This window comes from Antedon bifida, chromosome 3 (assembly GCF_963402885.1).
Source record: "Antedon bifida chromosome 3, ecAntBifi1.1, whole genome shotgun sequence".
NCBI lineage: Eukaryota > Metazoa > Echinodermata > Crinoidea > Comatulida > Antedonidae > Antedon > Antedon bifida.
This window is the reverse complement of record NC_136228.1, coordinates 4,576,849-4,596,522: the sequence shown is the minus strand read 5'-3', so window position 1 is coordinate 4,596,522 and position 19,674 is coordinate 4,576,849. Positions and strand designations below refer to the sequence as shown.

Genomic DNA, 19,674 nt, shown 5'->3' with positions numbered 1-19,674 from the left:
CTGCGCTATGTCTACGTCGTAAGTTGTGTTCGGTTGCGTCCAAGTGTAATCAACGATGGTCAAGCTCGTTTATCCTAATGGTCAATTTCTTCTCGTCTTTTTGTAACAAAAGAGAGTGATCTCTTATATCCGTTGACCTAAATAAAATTTCAATATAAAATTTATATCATTTTTGAAAAGCAAAGATATAGTTAGATTGAGAAACTTTTCTCATTTCAAGTTTGTGGTCAATCACTGGACAATCGACAAGCAACTTGTCTAACAGAATTTAATGTCTAAGTAGACATTATTAATTCTCAACTGTGTAGAGATTTATTATTTTGTTGACGGTGTTTTGTGGGTAAGTTACTTTACTTTTTCTGTAACGTGAGCAAAAAAAGTAATATTCATTATAAATATGTTTTTTATTTACTAGTTATCAGGGATAGAGTGAAATGACACTCTAATTCCTTGCTAGTTATAATGATTCCTTTTAAATAGTTATTTATATAATGTAATTTGACCAATCACGACGCGATGGATCATTCGAACTGGCGCTTGTGATTGGTGAACACACTTGTTATACCTACGCGTCGTTGCGCTGTGTTCAACAAAGCTTTAGGTATAGAAGCCACTAAATTGAGTAGGTCTAGACACACAACTTGTTGAAATATCAATTAAAAATACATAATAATACTTTGATATTTTATATCTGCGGTTATTTGCCTATTTTGCCAGGTATAACAGCAACATATTACAATGGCTTAGGACGGTAAACAAAGTGGAGAGTAATTAACAGGGCGTGACGGTTATTTCGAGACACAAGTGACGACGATCAATAGTTCGAAGACCCTGTACACGCGGGCTTGGTGGGCGTGTTTGAGAAGTGTCAGGCTAGGTCTTACAGTAGGTTAGCAAAGTTCAGAAGGATGAACTAAAAACATTTAGAAGGGCTTACGAGGATACTATTTAAAAAAAATCACACCCTACACATACTATACCAAACATTAAAAAGTTAAGTCTACCAAAGAAAACATAAAGGGTTAAATTCAACCAAAAACCTGTAATGACTTCCAGTCTTTTTTTGCTTTATATTACATTTTTTTCAGATAAATAATCTTGTTTTCATCTATTTTTTTTGTCAAAGTGAAATTTGTGTGACATATTCAACAAAACATTTTTCAGAGGGGCAATAATATCTTTAAATCTAAAGGTGAATCATACTTAAGTGTTTACGTATACATATTGTAAGAAAATTTGGAAATACACTCATATTTGACGGTTTTTTGCTTTAAATTACATTTTTCAGATAAATATTTTTTTTTCGATCCATTTTTTTTTTGTCAAAGTGAATATCTAGTATATGTGACATATTCGACAAAACATTTAAGAAATTATTATTTTAGGGGGACAAAATATCTTTAAATCTAAAAGTGAATCTATTTATCATTTATTCGCATCAGCATGTTAACATGAATATAAATAACAATAAATAATGTGCAGTACCGTCAGTCCAATGTCTTTCTTTCTTAATCGAATTCCGGTATACGAACATAATTCGACTTCAAAGGCTCACTTGTAACTTCAATCAAGTGGCACTCTAGTCCCCGATTACTTGAACACAATTTTCCCGTTTAATTAAAGATAATAATATTGTCTTAAATTGTTATATTTTTCAGGTTTTTAGTTCACTATGTCGGTCGGTCGGTCTGTCGGTCTGTCTGTCGGTCCGGTATCACTGTGCGTTTTAGCACGCGACTTATGGCTGTTGGCCTTGTTTTTCTACGGAAGTACAGTAGTTTGGCTATCTTTCACATGGGGTTCCAAACTTATGTACGAAAAAAAAATCGCGATTCGGATATAACTATACTGGCTTAACCTTATTCCGGCAGTTCGGCATCGCTCAGTCCTTGGATTTTGTTTTTGTACGGCTCCCGTGGTAATTCGTCGTTAGTCGGACGAACGTACATTTTGTACGGAAATGTTGAAATATACTAACCGGGTAAAAATTTGCTAAATTGGTATGAGCCTATCTGCTAGTAACATACCTTTCAACCGAAGTCCTGCCATTACACCGATGACGACGGATTTGTTGCTGTTCTTGACTATGAATACAGGTAACCGGCATACCATGCAAAACAACCATTCAATAATCGAACACCGGAATTCAATAGTAAGTGTTTTCAAATCAAAATTGTTTGATGCATTTAGTAATAACTAAGTCTTTGCTGTGTATGTAATAATATATCATCATATGCAGGGCTCAAATGTTTGGGCTAGCCAAGGTAAAGTCGATTCTCACGACGCTACAAAACGTCATTCTGCGCACGCTCAGAAACACATGGATATTCGAAGAAGCTGTGTAGAGAGGTAAAACATCGTAAATCTGTCAAATTGTATGGTTTAAAAGTCCAGGATACGCCACATATTATATTTGCTATATCCTACCAACAACGAACGACGGCTGATTGGTTGCTTCTTGAATTTAAATTTACAAGCGTCACGTCAGCGCGCGTGTTATCACGTGTCGTAAATGTAAAAGCGTATAACGGTTTCATAGAACAAAACACCAAAGTCAGATAAAATCAATTCTTCAGTGTAAGCAAATTTATATTCGCATTTAATAAATCGGATTTATTTATATAAAAAAAATTTAATCATGAAATAATGATTCTATGTTATTATAATGTTCTATACTCTAGAGATGAGTATAGAAAACTGTAAATTGTAATTTTTAGAACTTCTCCGGGTTTAGCTAAGCCTAGTGTTTAATATAAATACTATATGGCACCTGTCCGTATGTGGTAGTAAACAAGATACATACAATGACATGATATTTTTGCAAATGATTATTAAAGATGTATTGTTCCCCCAAAAACATGAAAAATGAAGTAAATCAGACTTTGAATAGGTTATTTTGTAGTTTTATTAAGTTAATCCTTTCCGTAAAAAAAACCCAAAAAATAAATGTCTTCTCAAATAAAATGACAAAATAAATGATCAAATTCAGCCAAAAAGCCATTGGCTGGCAGCCAATTTGACTATTTGTTTTAGGTATACATTTTTTTTCGATCAATTTTTGTTCAAAGTGGATGCTTATTATGTGACATTAAAATGGCATATTCAATCCAAAAAATGTTACAAATTATTTTTTCAGGGGGACAATACATCTTTAAGAGAAACCTATTTAGAATGTATTATACAGAATCTCGGGGAATAAATCCTATGAATTGCATACACCATTTTAGGCCTACTGGAAATTGAATAAGGAATACTTGTTTTTAGAAATATTATTTTCATATTTTATGATAAAAGGATCAAATTACTGATTGAAATAATAACAGCTCCATATGGAATACTAAAATGCTGTTCTACAAAGTAATATTGAATAAAGGAAATGGCTCTCTCTGTGGAATATGGTATTAAGAAGGTAACGCTGAATACAAAGAAAAGACTCGGCATTTGCTGTTGCTGTTTTCTGGCGGAGTTCTTAGGTAGGACAGCCATTATTAATCATGTCATTTTTAAAAATGTTCAACTCCTTAGCACGTGATTTGTTGTCTGCTTTCTTGGACCATTCTTCGATATATGAAGTGTTATCAAGCAAATATTTGTATCTGGAATATTGAAATAAAATATTAGTAGTAATGGAGGAACGTTTTTTATCTGTATTTGTATCTTGTGTATTATTTCCTTGAATTTTAGTTGTGTTCTGCCTTTTTGAGTTCCAGACATTGACCTGGATGGAATGTAAACTTTCTTTTTTACAATTTTTATATTCGTGAATAAAGGATGATTGAAAAACAAAAGAACACTTTTTCTCTTATTACACACATCTTGACAAGTTAGTGAAACAGTGTGGTGATGTGAGATTCCGTTTTCAAACTTTTTTCTGTTGTCTTGGTCAATTTATTCAGTTTTATTAGGCTATTTTGTGGTTTATTTTACCTCAACATTTTCATTTTCACAATTGTGCTAACCAGCGCATAGAGACTATTTGTATTTTGCGCTATATAAATTTAAAAGCTTTAAAACCTTTAAACATTTGTTTAAGTAATTTAAACAAAAAAAGGCAATTACAAGTGATAATATAAACATAATAAAGAATACAGACAGTTTTTTTGGTTCTATAATATGGATGTTAAATATTTTAAACTCAGGTTGAAATAAATAAGAACGTGGTAATAAACAAAAGATGACTCTTGACAATCGCAATGGTTATCCGCATCTAACAAAAACAACTTACTTGGTATAGATACCATCCTGGTATGGAATACCATCTTTGCCCATTATCAGATACTTGTGACCAAGCTTAAACAATTCACAGCCTGCGCACGAACTGTTTATGATAAAAAAGCGAATTGCACCATATGTTTTATCCGCCACATCTTCAAATTGATCTCTGCCTACAAAAAAGGTAAGACGTCAGAGAAAAATTAAGAAAATCGAGTAAAGATGAGAGATATTGTGAGAGTATATGTTCCAGGTTAGTCTGTAAATAACGTTAAACCAATCACAGTGTTTCGGAAAAATTCTGAAGCCCCGAATTTGCATCTCAATATTTCAAATGGTATTTATAATGCAACCTGTACCTGTTTTCAATCTATATACCGTCGCTGTGAGGGTGATGAAGCCGTCTTTTTCATCTACAGCCTGAGGAATAGCTTCAAACACTGGTGATAACATAACAGAGAACCAGTTATTTAACTATAACAGAACACTTATGTAATGTAAATATGCAAGGATGGGCCTTCAATTACCTTGGACTGCAATTGATTAAAATCTTACTGAGGGTACAAAACCAGAGAATCAATTATTTCTCAATAGGACCATTATTGGGGTGAGCGAGTAAAATGAGCAAAAAAAAGTTTATCATAAAAAAAATCTTACGCCCATAATTTCATTTCTTAAACACTCATATACTTTTGCATGAAGAAATCAAAATAATCACTGTTTACGTTACCATAATCGACTCCTTTTTGTTGACCACAGGCCCACTCGTGATAAAGATCATTTTCAGACGCAAATTCTGCCTCAGGTCTTTCACACTCAGGACAAGGACCTAGAAATATAACGAGATAAAATAATCCCAAGAACAATGACAGAGTTTTTGCCTCCGCCAGTGTAAAAAGTGAGGCCATGAAATCGATTTTCCACAAAGCAAATTTGTTCGCAACAACGATCGAAAGCGTTCGCTTATACGCATGCGTAGAGAGGATTTGGAAGAGTTTTGACTAACGGAAAATAGGTCTAACAGATCCAGATCATCCGCTTAGTAGTTTTTACCAAGTGGAATTTCACTCTTCCCTGGTTTTGACGACGTAATCGAAAAATTACCTGCAGCACATATACAAACATCGCCCTCACACGCTGGCCACAACTCATTTTTATCGTCGGGGTTGTAAAATGCAGTGCAGTTTTCTGTTTTGAAAGATTACAAAATGTATTAAGACATATCACAACTTAGTATTTAAACAGTGAACTTATTAACTAAATGTGTATGGGAAGTTTTGTTACCTCAGTGGGAAATAGTAATCAAAAACTGTTACGCTAGCTGAATAGATATATTAGCGCCATCGCAAATTTTTCCTCAACAGTAAATTAAAGAGTTGTTAGCTCCGCAATCATTAAATATAAAAGTACAAAATACTAGGCATTCACTTCATTAGAGTTAAAACATCAGTTTTGTTCAATTTACAGTTTTTAGTAAAAATATTGCAAATTGTAAAGCGTATTTCGTTTCTTATTTTTAACACCTAACGAAAAAAAAAAAATCGATTAAAGCAGATAAAGGGAGTAGGTCTACTTTATGTATGTTGTAGATAACTTAGGTACATTCAAAATTAATGAAAAACCACGAGGTCAGACGAATACATAAATCATGTAGCCAGGCCAGAATCAGCGATCAGTAGCCTAATAACATAATTATATACCAATTGCCAGTTAATTGCCATATTCACTTAGACCTAGGACTGTGGGACTAGTAAACAAATAAAATGACATATACCTTGAGTAAGAATAACTTGGCTTTTAGTTGCTACTAACACAACTGCACTTTTGTCAAAAGACAGACTATTGTGGGAGGAAAACGCACGTAAAGTCAACTTTGGAACCTCCTCATCCGATGGTAAATCAGCTCCATTCACAATGAATGTTAACACCTTTGGTGTACCTGGTTAAATCAATCAGTCTAATGTTATTTAATAAATACAAGTATGTACTATAGTTAATACTGAATGATTGCAATCAACTGCTTTTTTTTTATAAAATAATTTGATATTTGTTGGACGCGACAGGCCGATTATGAGCGCGACCGAACCAACAAATTCGGTCCGTAAGATGTTTATAATTAACTCATGTGTTCTTTATTAAGTGAAGTAATAATGTGTTGACACGGCATTTACAACCATTGGAACGACATATTATAAGATGCCAATTTATTTTCGCATTGCTCTCTATGATTTGATGGATTATTATACAGCTATGGTTTCATAAACCGTTCATTTGAAGAACTGAAAATATTTATATATAATATACTGGCACACACAAACGAGGAGAAGTTGTATTAAAAAACTAAGCATTTTACCTGCTGTTACGTCACTAGTTTTATTGCCAACCTCTATGCCTTCACTTGTAGTAAGAGTAACTGTTACTGGAACAGTTAAGGGTTCATTATTTCCATCAAAGATCGATATGAGTACATATTCTTCAACATTATAACCGAAAACCTCTGGAGCAGTGATTATATAATGACTTAAACTGAAAAAAAATGTATTGTTTTTTACTTTGCACAATGTTTTATGGAAAAAAGGAGGTATATGTAATTGATCGCGTGTGTTTGTTTGTCTGTCTGTTTGTTTGTTACTTGGCAAAAAGAATTTTGCCAAGTATAGTATTCACTTTGTTTGTGTGTTTGTTTGTTTGTTTGTTAGCACGATAGCGCCTACAGTTTTCAAGTTATGGATGTAGATAGGTATATACCTTCAGACCATGCCTATTGAAATTCAGCAAAATTGGTTTATTAATAACTTCACAAATAACAAAAATGATATTATTTTCAGACCGGCTAGTGTTAAAAGATAGGAGACAATTTTCAAAAGCCGGCGAGCAGTCTTAAAGTAACAAATGTACTGAAATTGCATTTTCTCGAACTACTTGTCGAAAAAACATCATATTTGTACAGGAGGCAAGAGTTATAAATTGTGATTTGTAATTTTCAAATATAATTTGATTTAATGTACATGATTTTTTATACGCATAGTTTAAAAAACCTATTTCTTTTAAAATTCACCCGTTTGTTTTTCGCGTTGCTGTTTATCTATTGTTAGTTGAAAATTATTTTTTTAGTACCAGCGTATGTCCTTCCTTATTTCATTCTGTACATAGGTATATACCATTTCTCCATGTATATACTTACAGAACATGCCTATTACTTTTCAGGAAAATTGATATATTAGTCATGTCACAAAAGCTTATCTTCTGTATGATATATTAAATAGCACGCATTCTGTCTTCTTTTAACATGGACATATTCTTTGATATGGACCAAAATATTAGTCGACTGGTCGAGCGGTTAAGCTTACTCCATGGGTTAAGGCAGGGGCGCCGCAAATCGGCACAGCTTCAAGACACTCCCCAACTCCTGGTCAATCTTGATTTTAGAAAGGTCATTGTTGCAATGACGGAGTTTGTTTGTATTAAAAATTATTTAAAAAAAAGTATAAATCCAAGCAGGATTTGAACCATGTAAGGCTAATACCTAAAGAAAAAAATGTATCATTCAACATGCTCAGTGGATATATTTTGCCAAGTACTTTCATTTGTTTGTCTGTTTGTTTGTTTGTTAGTAGGATTACTCAAAAAGTAATTACAATATCTTTACCAAAATGAATGTACAGATAGATATGTGGTCAAGGACCATTCCATTACATTTTGGGACCATGGTCCCAATTCTGGACCACTTTTTATCACTGATTAATTATCCGTGGACTCGTTGAAAAAAAAAACAGAATTAGCCTAGATCAGTTTCAGTTGCATGTTAATCATGCTTTTTTACACTAGGCCTAGGAATAACGATTCGATTGTTGACATAATTCAAAGTAGGTGTTCTATAAAACAAACAAATAATAAATGCTCTGTTTTCGTTGGATGATGGTGAATATTAGGCCTATATTCGTTGAAAGATAGACTGCTTTACATTTAAGTCAACTGCCATCTAGTTAATTATAGCAGTCAATCTTTCAACTCATAACATTCAGTATTTATAAAACAGAACCTGTTCATCCAATTCATGACTCGTTAATGGAACCATAAATATATCGTCAAAACATGAAAAATAAAGATGAAAAAACACCAACTTTGAATAGGCCAGTTTTTAGTTTTAATAAAGTTTACAATTCTTTCGCAAGAGAAAAAAAAAACAAAAAAACAGACACACGAATCATTTTTTAAATTATAAGTTAAGAACATGGCTCTATTCCCGAAACAGTATATACATATTAATTAGAAAATGAATTATTGTAAGTATAGTAATAAGATAATATTGAATAATATATTTACCGTTTGCTCCTGCAATATCAACATGTTACAGAAAAATGTAAAATAACTTACCCACATAAAGCATACGGCAAAGAAAGCACCGTCAATAAAATAATAAATTTCAACATAGTTGAGAATTATTAATGTCTATTTTGAATAATCAATTCTGTATAGACAAGTTACAGTCGACTGTCCACTTCTCTTGACCACCAATTTGAAATGAAAAATATGTCTTAACCTAACTGTATCTAGACAATCTACTTGTCGACTTCACTTGATCATGAACTGAAATGAGAAATATTTCTTAAGCTAACTTATCTTAATTTTCATAGAGGATGTGGAATTGAGGTGTGTTTGTAATTGGCAGCAATAATAGTTCACCGGATATAGAGAGATCTCTCTCTTCTGATGCCAAAAGGCGAGGTGATACGTAATAATCGAACCTGATATTTTTCTCTAGAACTTAGACATACGACGTCGGCACTATAATACTAAAGCGTGGTTCCCACTTGGACGCAACCGACGCAACGTAAGAAAATGTCCTTCCAATATTTGTGTTTGCCCCCGCCTGCGAGAAATCAAACCTGCGATGTTTGCAGCGCTGTTTCGTCGTCGGTTCCCACTTGTGATTATATTACGCAATACAGCACTTTGCGTCAATACATCTCTGCGTTGCGTTGGCTTGCTTTCTAGTAGGAACCACGCTTAATTATTATTATTATTGCGTATAAATATTGTAAGTTCAATACAGAAAACTGTTGGATTATTTTTTATAAAAGGTAGTATATGCTAACATTCCAACGATATAACAGTTTGTAAAATAGAACATCATAATTATTTAGTTCCAATCATGAATTTTTAACAGAACTTTTAAAGATGTATTGTCCTCAAAATCAGATTTTGAATAGGCAATTTCGTGGTTTTAATAAAGTTATGTTCATAAAACTGAAAAAATAACAAACAATGACGAACACATTACGGAAATCTATTACGATACTCTGGAGATCTAGGTCTAGAACCGAGAATCGGTTGGCTGAATTGCGTACTGTATTCAATTACAACTACGTGATATGATGGATTGGAGTTATATATCTCTTGGTTAAATTAGTAAATTTCTTTTTAGATCTGGATCATGCTCGAAATTAATTTGTACTTCTTACCGCTCCTAAATTCTCTAACAATTAAGAAGTTAATCACTCCGGATGCCCGTCCACTCCTATGGGCCAGGCCATTCAACTTTTGACAAATCATGACTTAATTTTATCAAAGCTTAATTATAGTGGCCGCAAGTGATTTAACCAATCACGACGACGCGATAGATCATTAGAACAGTCACTTGTGATTGGACAACTCACTGGAGCTATGTCTACGTCGTAAGCTGTGTTCGGTTGCGTCCAAGTGTAATCACCGATGGTCAAGCTCATTTATCCTAATGGTCAATTTCTTCTCGTCTTTTTGTAACAAAAGAGAGTGATCTCTTATATCCGTTGACCTAAATAAAATTTCAATATAAAATTTATATCGTTTTTGAAAAGCAAAGATATAGTTAGATTGAGAAACTTTTCTCATTTCAAGTTTGTGGTCAATCACTGGACAATCGACAAGCAACTTGTCTAACAGAATTTAATGTCTAAGTAGACATTATTAATTCTCAACTGTGTAGAGATTTATTATTTTGTTGACGGTGTTTTGTGGGTAAGTTACTTTACTTTTTCTGTAACGTGAGCAAAAAAAGTAATATTCATTATAAATATGTTTTTTATTTACTAGTTATCAGGGATAGAGTGAAATGACACTCTAATTCCTTGCTAGTTATAATGATTCCTTTTAAATAGTTATTTATATAATGTAATTTGACCAAAACATTTTTCAGAGGGGCAATGATATCTTTAAATCTAAAGGTGAATCATACTTAAGTATTTACGTATACATATTGTAAGAAAATTTGGAAATACACTGATATTTGACGTTTTTTTGCTTTAAATTACATTTTTCAGATAAATATTTTTTTTCGATCCATTTTTTTTGTCGTCAAAGTGACTATCTAGTATATGGACATATTAGTATAGACATATTCGACAAAACATTTTAAGAAATTATTATTTTAGGGAGACAAAATATCTTTAAATCTAAAAGTGAATCTATTTATCATTTATTCGCATCAGCATGTTAACATGAATATAAATAACAATAAATAATGTGCAGTACCGTCAGTCCAAGTCTTTCTTAATCGAATTCCGGTATACGAACATAATTCGACTTCAAAGGCTCACTTGTAACTTCAATCAAGTGGCACTCTAGTCCCCGATTACTTGAACACAATTTTCCCATTTAATTAAAGATAATAATATTGTCTTAAATTGTTATATTTTTCAGGTTTATGTCGGTCGGTCGGTCGGTCTGTCTGTCGGTCCGGTATCACTATGCGTTTTAGCACGCGACTTATGGCTGTTGGCCTTATGTACGAAAAAAAAATCGCGATTCGGATATAACTATACTGGCTTAACCTTATTCCGGCAGTTCGGCATCGCTCAGTCCTTGGATTTTGTTTTTGTACGGCTCCCGTGGTAATTCGTCGTTAGTCGGACGAACGTACATTTTGTACGGAAATGTTGAAATATACTAACCGGGTAAAAATTTGCTAAATTGGTATGAGCCTATCTGCTAGTAACATACCTTTCAACCGAAGTCCTGCCATTACACCGATGACGACGGATTTGTTGCTGTTCTTGACTATGAATACAGGTAACCGGCATACCATGCAAATCAACCATTCAATAATCGAACACCGGAATTCAATAGTAAGTGTTTTCAAATCAAAATTGTTTGATGCATTTAGTAATAACTATGTCTTTGCTGTGTATGTAATAATATATCATCATATGCAGGGCTCAAATGTTTGGGCTAGCCAAGGTAAAGTCGATTCTCACGACGCTACAAAACGTCATTATGCGCACGCTCAGAAACACATGGATATTCGAAGAAGCTGCGTAGAGAGGTAAAACATCGTAAATCTGTCAAATTGTATGGTTTAAAAGTCCAGGATACGCCACATATTATATTTGCTATATCCTACCAACAACGAACGACGGCTGATTGGTTGCTTCTTGAATTTAAATTTACATCACGTGTCGTAAATGTAAAAGCGTATAACGGTTTCATAGAACAAAACACCAAAGTCAGATAAAATCAATTCTTCAGTGTAAGCAAATTTAATTTCATATTAAATAAATCGGATTTATATGTTAAAAAGAATTTAATCATGAAATAATGATGCTATGTTATTATAATGTTCTATACTCTAAATGATCATATAAAATGACAAAATAAATGGTCAAATTCAGCCAAAAAGCCATTTTTTTAGGTATACATTTTTTTTCGATCAATTTTTGTTCAAAGTGGATACCTATTATGTGACATTAAAATGGCATATTCAATCCAAAAAATGTTACAAATTATTTTTTCAGGGGGACAATACATCTTTAAGAGAAACCTATTCAGAATGTATTATACATAATCTCGGGGAATAAATCTTATGAATTACATACACCATTTTAGGCCTACTGGAAATTGAATAAGAAATATTTGTTTTTTAGAAACATATTTTCATATTTTTATAAAAGGATCAAATTACTGATTGAAATGAATGTGGAACACAATAATGCTGTTCTACAAAGTAATATTGAATAAGGGAAATGGCTCTCTCTATGGAATATGGTATTAAGAAGGCACGGTTGAATACAAAGAAAAGACTCGGCATTTGCTGCTTGTTCACTGGCGGAGTTCTTAGGTAGGACAGCCCTCATCAATCATGGTATTTTCAAAAGTGTTCAAAAGTTTAGCACGTGATTTGTTGTCTGATTTCTTGGACCATTTTTCGATATAGGAAGTGTTATCCAGCAAATACTTGTATCTGGAAAAAGTAAAATACGTTTATAAATAAAAAATTAGAGTAGTAATGGAGGAACGTTTTTTATCTGTATTTGTATCTTCGTGTATTATTTCCTTGCATTTTAATTGTGTCTTGGCTTGTTTGAGTTCCAAAGTACAATTTTTTATTCGTGAATAAAGGATGATAAAGGAAGAACATTTTTTCTCTTATTACACATATTTGTTTAAGTAATTTTAACAAGAAAGGTATTACAACATAAGCAATTACAAATGATAATATAAACATAATAAAGAATACAGACAGTTTCTGTGGTTCTATAATTGATGTGAAATATTTTAAACTCAGGTCTAAATAAAAGAACGTGGTCATAAAGAAAAAGATGACTCTTGACAATCGCAATGGTCATCCGCATCTAACAAAAACAACTTACTTGGTATATATGCCATCCTGGTATGGAATACCATCTTTGCCCATTATCAGATACTTGTGACCAGGCTTAAACAATTCACAGCCTGCGCACGAACTGTTTATGATAAAAAAGCGAATTGCACCATATGTTTTATCCGCCACATCTTCAAATTGATCTCTGCCTACAAAAAAGGTAAGACGTCAGAGAAAAATTAAGAAAATCGAGTAAAGATGAGAGATATTGTGAGAGTATATGTTCCAGATTAGTCTGTAAATAACGTTAAACCAATCACAGTGTTTCGGAAAAATTCTGAAGCCCCGAATTTGCATCTCAATATTTCAAATGTTATTTATAATTCAACCTGTACCTGTTTTCAATCTATATACCGTCGCTGTGAGGGTGATGAAGCCGTCTTTTTCATCTACAGCCTGAGCAATAGCTTCAAACACTGGTGATAACATAACAGAGAATGAGTTATTTAGCTATAACAGAACACTTGGTAGGTAAATATGCGAAGATGCACTGGACTTCAATTGATTATTTCTCAATAGGACCATTATTGGGATGAGCAAGTCAAATGAGCAAAAGGTTTATCATAAAAAGAAATCTTACGCCCATAATTTCATTTCTTAAACACTCATATACTTTTGCATGAATAAATCAAAATAATCACTGTTTACGTTACCATAATCGATTCCTTTTTGTTGACCACAAGCCCACTCGTGATAAAGATCATTTTGAGACGCAAATTCTGCCTCAGGTCTTTCACAGTCTGGGCAAGGACCTAGAAATATAACGAGATAAAAAAAAACAATAATAACAAGAACAATGACAGAGTTTTGGCCTCCGCCAGTGTAAAAAGTGAGGCCATGAAGCAAATTTGTTCGCGAGAATCGAAAGCGTCAGCTTAGACGCAAGCGTAGAGAGGGATTTAGAATATGATATAATGCGCTTTCGATTTTCGAGTAGTGGAAAATAGGCCTAACCATAGAGATGTTATAGTGATATAATATCTCTATGGCCTAACGGATCCAGAATCGTGATCATCCGCCTAGTAGTTTTTACCAAAGTGCCTTTGTTTTGAAGTAGTCGGCTAACAGACAAACATTTTATTTTATAAAAGTGACTTGGAATCTGGTACAGATAAGTTAATATAAGGTGCGCAAACCTAGGCATTAAGAACGAAGTAAATTACATTGATGACACGCTGGATTGTTCAACTCTCTAAAACAATGTAGGCCTAAGATGCTGTGCCAGAAAGAATAAAGAGCAGGCATGACAACATTGCACGACGGGAATACACTGAGTACTGTGTGGATAACTTGACCTTGAAAGAGATATGCAATTTGATGCCTTTTAGTGGCTTAAGTTAAATTCTTCTGCCCTTCAAAGTATAGAAGGCCCGTACGCTATGTAGTAGGTTGCTAGTGTTCATTGAAAATGAGACTCAATGGTCATAACATTCCTATACAGAAGTGAAACTTACGCTGCAGCTGTGATTGATCTATTATTACTTACTTAACACGGGCTAAGCCTATAGGGATGAGTGTAACATTGACTGTACATCTTGATGTTAATTCTTATCCGGTGTTTTCAACTTTATTATAACTACTAATTTGACTATAGGAAGCCGTTTCGTACAATCCTTTTTGTTAAGGGCCTTTCACACCTGTTCCGGCACGGTTCCGGTCCGGCGAATCGAACATCAATGTTTCGTTTTGACGACGCTCCACGCGGCTATGCGCCAATCGATATGCGCGTAGCCGCGTAAAAACGAAACATTGACGTTCGATTGGATTTGCCGGCGCCGGACCGGAATCGTGCCGGAACAGGTGTGAAAGACCCTTTAAACTGTACAACAAAATGTAGTTACCTGCAGCACAGGCACAATTATCCTCACACGCTGGCCACAACTCAATTTGGTCGTCATACGGGTTGTAAAAAATAGTGCAATTTTCTGTTTGGAAGGATAAAAATATTATCATTAACACATATCACAACTTAGTATTTAATAATTGAACTTGAAAATATTATGAACTAAATATACAAACATTATTAGATGTGAATGAGTTTAGCTGTGTCTTGGAAGTATTGTTAACTCACTGAGAAATAGTAATCAAAAACTGTTCCGCTAGCTGAATGGATATATTAACGCCATCGCAAATTTTTCCTCAACATTAAACAGTTGTTAGCTTTGTAATCTTTAAAATATAAAATTACAAAATACTACTGTCTGTAGGCATTCTACCTTAATGTTTGATTACAGTTTTAGTAAAAATACCTCAAATTGTGCATATTTGAGCGTAGTTCGTTTCTTATTTTTAACACATAACAGAAAAAATCAAAACAGAAAAAATCTAAAAAGCAAAATTCAGTAGGCCTACTTTAAATAATGATAGTAGAGTGGTGCATTCAAAAACCATGATATCAAGCGAATACATAACACATTATGTAGCCAGGCCAGAAGCAGCGATTAGTTAACACAATTATATACCAATTGCCAGTAAATAGGATTCACTAGGACTGTGGGACTAGTAAACAAATAAAATGACACATACCGTCTTGATCAGGAGTAAGAATAACTTTAGTTGCCACTAACACAACTTCACTTTTGTCAAAAGGCAGACTAGTGTGGGCAGAAAACGCACGTAAAGTCAACTTTGGAAACTCCTCATCCGATGGTAAATCAGCTACATTCACAATGAATGTTAACACCTTTGGTGTACCTGGTTAAATCAATCAGTCTAATGTTATTTTGAAATACAAGTAGATGTACTATTAAATGTAGGTATTATTGAATGGTTGCAATCAACTGTTTTTTTTTTACAATTTGATATTTTTGTTGGACGCGAAAGGCCGATTTGGTCGTTTGTTGACATAATTAGGTAGGTAGTAGGTGCATTTATAAAATCCATATAAATAATAATAATATCTAATATAATTATTAAAAACCAATTGTTACTGTTTTAATCAATGTGAATCAAATGTAGATGTGCCCTCTATGATTTGATGGATTATTATAGAGCTTTGGTTTCATAAACCTTGGGAGGTATGAAGAACTGAAAATATTTATTTTTATATACTGGCACACACACGAGGAGAAGTTGTATTTAAAAACTAAGCATTTTACCAGATGTTACGTCAGCGGTTTGACTGGCAACCTTAATGCCGTCACTGGTAGTAAGAGTAATTGTTACTGGAACAGTTAAGGGTTCATCATTTACATCTGATCCAAAGATCGATACGAGTACATCTTCTTCAACATTATCACTGAATACCCCTGGAGCAGTGATTATATAATGACTTGAACTGAAAAAATGTATTGTTTGTTTACTTCGCACAATGTTTTACGGAAAACTGAACGACCCTGTATTGGCTTGTCATTATTCAGAAAATGATTATTACAAATGTGGACATGCTGTTTGACATTCTGGGACAATGCCTAGCAGTTTATAATATGCTGAAGGTAAATAATAGGAATTAGTATGCATTTCAACGATAGTAGTATTGTAAATTATAACACGCGAGTATGGGTCACATGGTGTTTGATAGACGTATACTATTAAACGATTGTGTGATAGTTTTTTTAGCTTTTTTTGGTACGAAAATAAACATTTTTTGTAGAGCGAATTAGACAAAAAAGGGCAATTAAATTACCTAGATCATCATTTGTATGATTTGATTAACTGATTATACAAGACGTGGAATCGTTGCAAAAAACAGCCTAGATCAGTTTCAGTTGTCTGTTTTTCGTAATGCTAATCTGCTTTTTTACACAGGCCTGCCTAGCTATGCCTAGGAATAGCCTGTTGTTTTGTATGTTGAAATAATTCAAAGTAATTGTTCTATAAAACAAATAGTAAATGCTTTGTTTTCGTTGGATGGTGGTGAATATTATATTCGTTGAAAGATAGACTACTATAATTAACTAAACTGCCGCCTCGTTAAATATAGTAGTCATTCTTTCAACTCATCAAATATTCTCCATCATCCAACTCATAACATTCAGTATTTGTAAAACAGAACCTTTTCATCCAGTTAATGGAACCTTTAAAATATATCCTCAAAACATGAAAAATAAAGATGAAAACAGAGAGTTTGAATAGGCCAGTTTTTAGTTTTAATCAAGTTTAAAATTCACTTCCGCAGGGGAAAAAACCCCAAAAAACAGACACAGGAATAATTTTTAAAATTATAAGTTAAGAACGTGGTTCTATTACTGAAGAAACGAAAGTTTGCTTATCTAACCTATTAGTCACAACAGTATAGAAATATTAATTAGAAAATGAATTATTGTAAGTATAGTAATAAGATAATATTGAATAATATTTACCGTTTGCTCCTTCAATAACAATATGTTACAGAAAAATGTAAAATAACTTACCCACATAAAGCATACGGCAAAGAAAACGCCGTCAATAAAATAATAAATCTCAACATAGTTGAGAACTATTAATGTCTATTTTGAATATTCAATTCTGTATAGACAAGTTACAGTCGACTGTCCACTTCTCTTGAGCACCAATTTGAAATGAGAAAATTTCTTAATCTAACTGTATCTAGACAATCTACTTGTCGTCTTCACTTGATCATGAACTGAAATGAGAAATATTTCTTAAGCTAACTTAAGCTTAACTTAATTTTCATAGAGGATGTGGAATTGAGGTGTGTTTGTAATTGGCAGCAATAATAGTTCACCGGATATAGAGAGATCACTCTCTTCTGATGCCAAAAGGCGAGGTGATACGTAATAATCGAACCTGATATTTTTCTCTAGAACTTAGACATACGACGTCGGCACTATAATACTAAAGCGTGGTTCCCATTTGGACGCAACCGACGCAACGTAAGAAAATGTCCTTCCAATATTTGTGTTTGCCCCCGCCTGCGAGAAATCAAACCTGCGATGTTTGCAGCGCTGTTTCATCGTCGGTTCCCACTTGTGATTATATTACGCAATACAGCACTTTGCGTCGATACGTCGCTGCGTTGCGTTGGCTTGCTTTCTAGTAGGAACCACGCTTTATTATTATTATTATTGCGTATAAATATTGTAAGTTCAATACAGAAAACTGTTGAATCAATACAAACTCGTCACTATTTTGCACAGAAAATGTGTTATGTTTTTAAAACAAAGTATAATAGTAACGAATCGAGGCTGGGATTATTTATAATTTGATTACGGTATCAACGTTCGTTTACAGTAGTCCCAAAAACGCGATTATCTACCCATATTACATACTGTTACTGCATACGACAATTTTTTTCCAGTATCATCTGTGAGATTACTTATTACTAAAGCTTGGTTCTCACTAGCGACGCAACGTAACGCAACCTATACGCAACGTAAGAACATGCCCTTTCAATAATTGTGTTTGCCCCCGCCTGCGTGAAATCAGCACAGCACCAGCACTGTTGCGTCGTCGGTTCACACTTGTGATTACGCAATACATCACTTTGCGTCAATACGTCGCTGCGTTCTAGTGGGAACCACACTTAACGCAACACAAAGATTTTACGATCATTCGGGAAACCACCTAACGCAAGGCAAGATAACACTGGAAAGCATAGTACTCGACAAGTAGGCGGCAGGCCTAACGCGGGGTGAACCAGGTCAAAGTCTACGGCAACTAACGTTGACGCGCAACAAGCAGGTTTGACTTCACGCAGGCGGGGGAAAACACAATTATTGGAAGGGCATTTTCTTAAGCGATGCGTCGCTAGTGGGAACCACGCCTAACTGTACAACTGCATGTTCGAAGCAGGTAATGATAGTTTGTTGTATTGCGTGTTTATTTTTTATAAAGATACATTACTTACCTTGATAAAATAAGTGAATTTCCAAGGTATGCTGGTGATTCACATTTTATAAATTCTGCAGTTGCATCATACAGGAACACTGTTATAAATTTGTGAGTGTAGGTAGCTAAAATATTTCCAATATTTATCCCAAGGAACTGATATACTATACGTTACTCATACTGTCATCCAAAAAAATGATTGGTGTGGAGGCCTACGATAGTATGATTCCAATAAGTAGCCCTTCTTGAATGCCTATATTATTATTTTAAAGAACAGGGTCTATATTTCAAAATGCTGTTTCCACCACCACTGTCGAATCTAAGCATACTATAATAGTTTTTCGTCCTAGGGTGAACTATTGGTTCTATTGAGTTTAACTATTGAGTTTAAACGATTTTTTTCTATCGTGTATCGTTATAGTTATCGTCGTAGTATAAACAGGCCTTAACAGAAGGAAAACTATTAAGCAATTGATAGCCAACCAGCAGTATACACAGGTATGATATTCAAATGAGCTTAACATAGCGCCACCACATTGTTGCCGCGATTCTTTTCAAATTGTGTCAATTCTTTGTAAAATTACGAAACAGTTCTAATATGTAATATAAATTATTTAAAATAGATGGTACGCGAGCCAGCGAGGGTTACATCAGGTGGTTAAAATCAGTACCGAAAGTACGAACCAACTTTATATACCATCAAATAATCATTCTAGCGTTGCTTTATAGTTGTCCTAGAAATGTAATAAAGAGGGCGTCGACAACACGAACATAACGTGACTGCATGTCACCACAAAGTCGGCGTGACGGAGCTTTAGTCGCGTGCAACGCGACTCTACAGCTCACTTTGTTGGTCGGTTGGTCGGTAAACACTAACTTGAGCACGCGACTGCAGCCATGTATACATATTTTGTATTCTTTTGTAATGACTGTGGAGTAGCGTTGCATCAGGGTGTTGAGTAATTGGTCAGATGTTGGTCGGTAAACACTAACTTGAGCACGCGACTGCAGCCATTTTACGGCCTTGTCAGAATAAAACAAACACCAATGGTCAC

General features: G+C 34.0%; 2 protein-coding genes across 4 annotated transcripts; both read right to left on the bottom strand.

Moving 5' to 3' along the window:
* Positions 1–2,574: 2,574 nt before the first annotated feature.
* LOC144837815 (complement C5-like) lies at positions 2,575–11,487 on the bottom strand. Of its 3 annotated transcripts, none has more exons than XM_078693084.1 (9): positions 11,194–11,484; positions 8,590–8,802; positions 6,566–6,738; positions 5,987–6,151; positions 5,317–5,400; positions 4,943–5,041; positions 4,572–4,652; positions 4,226–4,385; positions 2,575–3,596 (listed from the first exon to the last, which is right to left on the bottom strand). In XM_078693084.1, the coding sequence occupies exons 2-9, from the start codon at positions 8,643–8,645 to the stop codon at positions 3,470–3,472; spliced, it is 945 nt and encodes a 314-aa protein (XP_078549210.1). In that variant the 5' UTR covers positions 8,646–8,802; positions 11,194–11,484; the 3' UTR covers positions 2,575–3,469. The 3 variants fall into 3 exon arrangements, with proteins under 3 accessions (XP_078549210.1, XP_078549211.1, XP_078549209.1); XM_078693085.1 differs by having other exon boundaries at positions 11,145–11,225; XM_078693083.1 differs by lacking the exon at positions 8,590–8,802 and having other exon boundaries at positions 11,194–11,487.
* A 269-nt stretch (positions 11,488–11,756) lies between these two features.
* LOC144838512 (complement C3-like) lies at positions 11,757–17,449 on the bottom strand. The gene is made up of 8 exons (XM_078693909.1): positions 17,203–17,449; positions 15,949–16,127; positions 15,377–15,544; positions 14,692–14,775; positions 13,504–13,602; positions 13,186–13,266; positions 12,840–12,999; positions 11,757–12,430 (listed from the first exon to the last, which is right to left on the bottom strand). Exons 1-8 carry the CDS (start codon positions 17,256–17,258, stop codon positions 12,304–12,306), a joined length of 954 nt encoding a protein of 317 aa, XP_078550035.1. The 5' UTR covers positions 17,259–17,449; the 3' UTR covers positions 11,757–12,303.
* Between the last annotated feature and the right edge of the window lie 2,225 nt (positions 17,450–19,674).